At 34.1% G+C, this 8,743-nt stretch overlaps 1 protein-coding gene across 1 annotated transcript; it reads left to right on the top strand.

The window, feature by feature from the left end:
• The first annotated feature begins 17 nt into the window (after positions 1 to 17).
• On the top strand, positions 18 to 4,854 carry LOC128211037 (transcription factor IIIB 50 kDa subunit-like). Its single transcript, XM_052915425.1, has 2 exons — positions 18 to 207; positions 3,042 to 4,854. Exons 1-2 carry the CDS (start codon positions 73 to 75, stop codon positions 4,272 to 4,274), a joined length of 1,368 nt encoding a protein of 455 aa, XP_052771385.1. The 5' UTR covers positions 18 to 72; the 3' UTR covers positions 4,275 to 4,854.
• Positions 4,855 to 8,743: the final 3,889 nt, after the last annotated feature.

Genomic DNA, 8,743 nt, shown 5'->3' with positions numbered 1-8,743 from the left:
AGCAGACAACACTTTTCCAAAAACGAAAACAAAATTGAACGTATATTTCTTTGACTATTCCAGTCGTCCAAAATGCCTAGATGCTGCAATTGTGGCTCTGAAGACGTTATTGACGACTTCGAAAATGGTCGATCGATTAATGTTTGTACAGAATGTGGAACAATAGTGGATGACCGTCAGGATTTCACATCTTCTGGAGAATTCACGGTGAATCAATCGTCCTTTTTAAATACCATAAATTTATTCTCATAAGCAAGTGGGGTATGTACTGGCTAAGGTCACAAATCCGAACACGTTTTGAGGTTTTTCACAATTATCTCGGAGTTTTTGTTGAAGTAAGTTAAAATTTCGTATGAAGCATCTTTGGTTAATGTGACAATATCTGCCAAAGTACAGATTCACGATCTCATCAATTTTATATCGAAAATCGTTCATTCTATGGACAGTAAATCACCCTTAAATTTATGCTATGGAGGGCACAAATACTGAACACTTGCAAAGTGAAAATACATGGTCATAAAATTATAATTAATATGTATGCTATATTAAATAAACACTTAGCTGCAAAGTTATTTATTGTTTCCGCTGTTTTCAAAACATGCAATTCAAGCATGATTTCTATTTATAGATATCTTGAATGTTGGTCAACATAACTGCAATTCCTAAGATGTGCGTGCGCCCTCTGACGTCATTCCCCTATGTGCTACATTTTGATCTTTAAGCCTATAAACATTGAATGGCATTTTTTAAGAAAAATGCTTAACAAAACAAGATAAAACTTCGCAAGTGTGACCAAGGCAAGCCTCTGTATTGATCTAGATCATCAAATAAACGATCACGGTAAACAAACGCGTGTTTTAGCCGGTGTTTGGGATTTGTGTCCTGTTCGGAAATGTATCGTCAATCAGTAGGCATAAATAATGCATACTTTTTTGACTCCACATATATTTATCAACAATAATGGAAGTTCAGGGATTTTCTTTTCCTTTGGCTTTGGACATTTCCCTGTAACACCACAACTCTTTAATTTGTAAATCCCATGCCAAAAATATCAAGTACAGTATTTAGCCACAATATTGCGCGTATAGCCACAATAATGCACGTTTAGGGAACTTTTTTAACATTTGGATATTCATTTTGTTCCATAAACGCCAAGAGTGGACTGATTCATACCAATGTAAAATATATTTTTAAACTGTAACTCCACAATGTTGACACTGCATTGTTAAATAAAAACACAAAAGTTAAACATAAATAATTTTTAGACAATTATTTCTCTTAAATTACACTTAAGTGTTTTATGAAACACTAATTCAGATCGATCTGTCAAAGCATCGCCATTTGTGAACTATTTAGCAGGTGCTCGTTATCTTTTCGCTCAATATACTTAGCGCTGGGATCTGTCATTCTTGGCTAGGAAAACAACAAGTGGGATGTAAACGCGTAGTCACCAAAACAAAAATCGTCAAAGACACTTAGTACACTATTATACAATTATTTATACATGTAAGCTTAAAATCTGTTTTAATTTCACAAACAGCAATTAATTATTTTCAGATATGTATAAACATATATTAATACAGTTTGTTATTAAAAAAGCCCAACCCTTTCTAAATGAGTTACATTCTTTATACCATGTACATCTAGGGCCTATAACAGGAATGAAGGCATGTTTAATTCTATATGAAAAAAGGATGTTGTGCAGCCTTCGTCTTTTGTCAATTTTTGGTCCTTATGTTAAGAATTTAAAGAAATAATAAAATGTTCAAATGTCAACGACAGGGGTTTCTCGATTTTTCTTTACCCTGTATATATATATTTGAAACAGACGAGGGGCAGAAAACAAATTTTACAATTCTCAAAAAAATAAAATAACGATGTAGAACAGATTAAAGTAGGGTTTTTTTATTTATCAGATGAATTATATAAAGAAACAAATGACTTTAAAAAAACAAAATCAACACAGTATTGAGTTGTTCATCAAATAAATATATTGTTGCACTTGGACACATGTTTGCAAACTTCCAAAATATGAAATAACCTCAGTAAATATCACGGTGCCTGCAATGATGTACATGTACCCTAAAAAATATCTAGTTCAATGAAGAATCATGAGTTTTAAGACCAACCACTTTATACATTGTTTATGACTGAAATTCATCCCTAAAATTGGCAAAAGTATCCCATCAAGTTTGTTTCGTTCTTTGGCCAATTTGATTTCTGAGCATTACAGTTTTATTAAACTATTTCATTGGCTGATGGCTGCCCACACATAAGTTGGCGACTTTGACAAATTAACAGTCCTGTGTGAAAACTCAATGTATGGTGCACTTGTTCAGAATGCATTAGTTGAAAATGCACATGCACTGTGAAGACTTTTGTGCAATCAGTCGTCTATACCTTGTCTTTATAATATATATATATATATATATATATATATATATATATAGGGTAAAAACATGAGAGAAACTGCTGTAAAGTCAACAAGCTTCCCTGAAAATAATTGTGGCTACTGATTACATTCAGGAGTACCGGGGTAGCCTAAATATTCTAAGCTTTTGTTAATTATACCCCCTTTTCTGACCATGGCCAAGTATTACTTCCTAGTGAAACATTAGTGATTCCTTTTTAAGTTGGTTTCGTTGGATTCAGGTTATGATTTTTTTTTCAAGAAATACATTGCTGTTTTATTAGTTTGATTCTGAGGGAGACAGCCTTTAAAAGGCAGTAAATTGAACCAAGATAAATCACTGAAAATATAGCACACTATGTTCGTAATCAACTTCGAAATGTAATTCATGAACATAGGTACATCAACTATTTAGATAAAGCCCTTAACATTTATAACTGCTGTTAAATTAGTCATGAAATCACCATGTTGTTGTTTTTTATCAATTTTTTGGAAAAAATCTGCCCCATTCAAAATGCTTACACATATACTTTTTTTCCTTAATGTGAAATTAAGACTGCTTTCTGTATAATGCTCACAAGTTATTTCTATTTGAAGATTAATATATAATTTTATCTCCTTTTTCTCTCAGGGAACATCCATTTCAGACGGTACAGGACACGGGCCTAGAACTCGACCCAAATGGATGAGATCTGATGATACAGGTCCATCAAAAGGTCTGCTTAAAGGAAAGGATTTGATTGATCAAGTTGGTCGGAAGCTCAATCTTGAAGAATTTATTAGAGAAGATGGAAAGAATTTGTTTGAAGCTGTTTATGAAAAGTGTGTAAAACGTACTTGGGAAGATTCTAGAACAGGAATGAGTTTAGCTTGCCTGTATGTACAGATACGGAAACAAGAGAGATGTATTTCAATGTCTCAGATTTGCTCCAAAGCTGATGGGACTTCTACCTTGAAACATTGCGGTAGAGCTTTTAAGTTGTTGAAGACAGCATTTGATATCCAGTTACCTCCTGTTCCGATAATTCATCAGGTTGATGGCTACCTCCAGTCTTTAGGGTTTGGGAAAGATGTTATAAAGCTTGCTCTTGAATTGGTTGAGATTTTGAAGACTGCCACTGTAGCGCAGAGCCGTAGTGTTCATCATGTTGCTGAAGTGGCAGCTTATTATGCTTGGAAGAATATTAATAAAGAAAAAAGTAGAAAAGTCTTCTTTAGAGAATTCTGCAGCAACTTTAAGATTAGTTACAATACAGCAACAGGATCATTATATTCTGAAGTTCGTGAAACCCTGTCATCCCTAGCTGCAGAGCTTCCATGGATTAAAATGTCAAAGAAAAAGACAACGAAGAATGATATAGACACACACATTGGAGATATTCTCAAGTACAAAACATTTTTGCTCCAGCAAGCAAAGCAAAGCCTTGTGAATAAAATGAAGGACAAACTGAGTGAAGTCGAAAGGAATGGTAAACCAGATGATCCAGTGCAGCAATGCTTAAAAGAAGAGGAAAGAGAAAGGTTAGTCAACACATCAAATGAGCCTGGTGCAATATTTAGGGCTGTACCAAAGACCAAAAAAAAGTATGTGCTAGACCATCAGAAAATGCAGTCCTATCATAAGCATGACGTCAATATCGAAACTGAAACAGATTCTACTGTTGTGAGAAGTGAATCTAATTGTGGAGAATGTGACAAAATGTCTAGCTGTAATATTTCTCGGAAAAGGTCAAAATATTTAGATATGGAGGATGAGGATGGCAACTTGTTTTTAGGGAGCGATGATGATACTGATGATTATATATTATCAGAGAATGATGTAAAGAGGAGAAAGATGATGTATGCTAAATTTGACAAGTTATAAATTATGAACAAACATAAAGCTAAATCAGATTGAATTTGAATACAATCCATCATTTTGAATTCCAAAAACTTCTACAGTTTAACTTCATTTGGTACCAGTAACCACCTAGCATTAACCTCATACATGTACTAACGGTTGTCTTCTGTAAAAAAAAAACTTATGAAGATCTTCTTTTCAAGAGAAGTCTGTAGGGTTTGAAATTGCAACACTGTATCTTTATTTGACTTATACAATTATGGTTAATTTATATTTCGCTAAATATTAAAATTGCACAGATTGGTTTGTTAATTTTGCAAATAATTTTTAAGCAATCAACAATATTCAAGTGAAATTTCTGAAACTAATTCATGTTGTAATATATAAAAACATACATCAGTGTTTACATAAGTAAGTTTGCTCTTCATTTACAAATCAATGTGTTGCGATATTTGTGTGGTATTAACTGCTTATAAATGTCAAATTTGTGCCAAACCTCAACATGTTTGTGGATTTTTTTATTGAACATTGCAAGGTTGACTGTTTATCATTTCCACTCGATGTTTGCCTTTGTTGATTTAATTGATTAAATTGTACTGGTACATATCTTTCTTTTTGATTTTGCCAAATATACATGGAAGCATTATACTTATGTGCTGCAAAGTTATTCCCATATAAATCAAGCTTGCCATTATTGTACAGAATGGCCCCTAGGCTTCTAGTTTGTGAAATCCAGGATTCTGGTGAGCTTAATTGAAGGTTCAATTATGCCTAATAATTGTGTGGCAGATAAAGTTATGAACTATACTATAATTCCCTCAGTTCCTTTAATACAAATATATAAAAGGTAACCGCCAATGATTTTGGGGGGTTTCCTGGTAATGCATGAGTAAACACTTATTTTTGGCTCTACAGGCCAAAGGCCAGAAAAACTTATGTGATGGTAATGTGTACATTGTATGTGCGTCAGTGCATCTGTAAACAATTGCTTGTAAACACGATACAGTCTTCAGTTTTGACTGTATCTCGATGAAACTTGTACAGTATTTAGATATCCATCAGAGCTCGGTTCCTTTCGTAATCCAGCCATGCATGCCTAGTTTATGCCCCTTGCAAGCATTAAAGAAAATGCTATTTCTAGCCAAGGCTACATGTAAAGCCAAGTCTAGGATTAAAGGGAACAACTTTTTTATTGGTTTTGTGTCATACTCTCCCCTGCCCTTGTTGAAAGAGATCAAAATTACAGTTTAAAGGGGCTGTACTCCGTATGATGAAATAGAGAAAAAAAGAGAAAATTGTTGAAAACTGACATAAACTTAATATCGATGTGTACAATGCATTGAAACTTACTAACTGAAGTACCACATAGTATACAAATAATTTATTTTTCGCAGTTTTTCGTATTTTTCCATTAAAAAGATTACTTCACATGAAGGTATGTCTACCTAGTAGAATTCATTCCTTGTGTGTGATTGACTAGTTAAAGTTGTCACCTGATATTACCAAGTTAGGTATATACAAATGTAGCTTAAATATTCCAACCAGTTAGGGTAAGCCTTCATAGCACAGTGGATACAACACTGGAATGCAATTTTGGTGACACCGGTTTGAACCCGGTCTCTGCCCTGATTTTTTTTACATTTTGGTATTTTGATTACACTTTTGATATCAAGAGTAAAACATTTTTATAAATAATTGTCCTGAGATTCGTTACAAAAAAAAATAATTTTTGGTGCCCTTTAAACAGGTTGGTTGATTTTTAGCTCTTTTGGCCAAAGGCCATTTTTAGCTCTATTGGCCAAAGGCCATTTTTAGCTCTATTGGCCAAAGGCCATTTTTAGCTCTATTGGCCAAAGGCCATTTTTAGCTCTATTGGCCAAAGGCCATTTTTAGCTCTATTGGCCAAAGGCCATTTTTAGCTCTATTGGCCAAAGGCCATTTTAAGCTCTATTGGCCAAAGGTCATTTTTAGCTCTATTGGCCAAAGGCCATTTTTAGCTCTATTGGCCAGAGACCAGAAGAGTTGTTTGCGCATCCATCTAAATACAATTGCTCGTGATTGTTTGTTCAAATTATGCCCCTGGGGTCATTACTGGCCACGCCCCCGGGTTCACAGGTTTGGTATACTTAAATTGGGAAATGTTTGAAAATCTTTGTCTGAAACACCTAGGCAGACCCTTCCTATTTTTGAATAAGGCATAATTTTGTGGTCCGCTACCATGGTTGTTAAAATTATGCCCATGGGCTCAAAACTGGCCCTGCCTTGGGGGTCAAAAGTTCCTTATTTAAGAAACTTATTTAAGAAATATTTTTAAAATCTTCTTGTTTCAAACCACAAGGCTCATACCATTGATATTTGTTATGAAGCATTATATGATGACCGTCTAGCAAAACAGTTGAAATTATGCCCTTGACTGTGACCTTTTGACCTACTTTGTTATTTTCGAAGCTACAACAATGAAATTTGGAACATTTTTTTTGTACATATTTGCAAACAAGCATCAATGTTGTCCTCAGATGACCTTGACTGTGACCTTTTGAACTACTTCTTTTATTTGAAGCGACAGCAATGCCCTTTGGACCATGTGTTCTATTTTTTGAACAAATATTCCTTTTGTACTTTAATGACCATGTTTGCGACCTATTGACCTACTTTCTTATTTTTGTAGCTACAGCAATAAAATTTGTACCCCGTGTTAAGTTTTGCAAACAAATATCAATGTTGTCCTCAGATGACCTTGACATGTGGCCTTTTGACCTACTTTTTAATTTTGAAGTGACAGCAGTAAAACCTTGACCATGAGTACAGTTTTGAAAGCAAATCTTTATTCCTCAGATGCCCTTTACTTGGCACATATTAAAATGGTTCATAGAAATAATCTGCTTACAACACTTTCTGTCCTCAGATGTTGAACGCGCAAGTATTTAGCCAACCCTAACACAAAAAGTGAACTATATATTTGTTGCCTATTACCTATACATACATGCTCTGGATTGAAAATGACCTCAAGAGCCATGCCAGTAGAGCATAATTGTAATTATTATTTTGCTATGTAAAATTTGCAGAAAAAAACACAATCTAAGTATAATGAATAATTTGGTTTTAGTGGAGTGCGAACCCATGCCAGTAGCGTCAACATAAAAATAGAAAACCGATTGTAACCACTTTGCCACAATGACTTGTGCAACAGTGATGGATATTTTGACCTTTTAACAATACATTGATAACATCATGTGATATCATTAGTCATGTCAAACAACCGATCACACAACAATGAATTGCTAAAGCCTGTTGGTAATACAATTGAAAACTGTGGTCTTCAAAGACAATATTTGAGCAAATATCAACAATTGCTGAAGGGTTCCAGCTGTCAGTATCTTAGTTTTAACACTTTTAATGATTTGTCACACCTAATTTTGTAATCAAAAGAGCTTTTTACAAATTATGAGGAAGTCTCTTAAAGTACTGTCAAACAAAACCGATGTTGATTCCTTAAACATTTTAATATTGAAATAAAAATCACAATATGTTGAAAGACTTTATGAAAGAAAATAATTCTGAAATGCCACAGGATCAATTTAATATTTTCAGTACCAAAGTGATATCTGATGTTCAAGATCACACCTTGAAGCTTAAGAACCCAGGGAACATCTTGTGGTCAATTATGCCAAATTATGTTTGAATTTGATCATGCATGGCAGTTAGCGACCAAACACAAACTACTATCAACAGTAAGGTTTATATATTATATAGCAAAACGGACGCAGAGACACAGTGACCTTGACGTTGGAAGCTAGGGACCTGGGTGTGGTGCACATCATGTCATCCTACGGTGGTCACTATTGTGAAATTATTTCCAAACCCCGCCCTGAATGCCAAGGTTATTGACTGGACATGAACTGCTATCATCAGTAAGGCTTAGTAACATAGCATAATTGACTGCGGCGTGCAGTGACCTTGACATCAAAGCTAGTGTTGAAATCACAACATAAATGAAAAGGTTATGGATCAAAATCAAACGATGAATGACAAAGTTATGGGATGGATCAACATGTTTTCTGTATGGCCCCCACATCATTTTGTGAAGGAGCTATCATACTAATAAGATGATGTATAGAAATTAAGTTAGTTTTCATGTTTAGATAATCACAATTTCTAATTATGTTTGCATAAACTGTGAATACTCTTTCACTATTCATTTTTGTAACGTTAAATTTTAATATACAATAGTGATGAAATAACAAGCACAATTATTTTTTGTTTAACTGTAATCATTTACTGTATACAAAATGATTATTTTGTTAACTATAACCCATTCCCTCATCCTGAGCATATAACATTCATGCTCTCACCTCAAAAGCCATGGTGACAATGCAGCCTATCAGAAATTTCATAGTAATTGTATTCAGTTGTGTTTCAGACCCAACTTTAGATCTAATATTGTCCAATTTCATTCAAACTTCCCAAAAAAGGAGTGCTAGGGAAAGATATGT

This window comes from Mya arenaria, chromosome 12, assembly GCF_026914265.1.
Source record: "Mya arenaria isolate MELC-2E11 chromosome 12, ASM2691426v1".
NCBI lineage: Eukaryota > Metazoa > Mollusca > Bivalvia > Myida > Myidae > Mya > Mya arenaria.
This window is presented reverse-complemented; position numbering and strand designations above follow the sequence as displayed.

Excerpts from the sequence above, each read along its gene's own strand:
- LOC128211037 (XM_052915425.1), top strand. The coding sequence starts at position 73 with ATGCCTAGATGCTGCAATTGTGGCTCTGAAGACGTTATTGACGACTTC. Across the intron at positions 208-3,041 it reads CATCTTCTGGAGAATTCACG|GGAACATCCATTTCAGACGG; the intron begins GTGAATCAATCG and ends TTTTTCTCTCAG.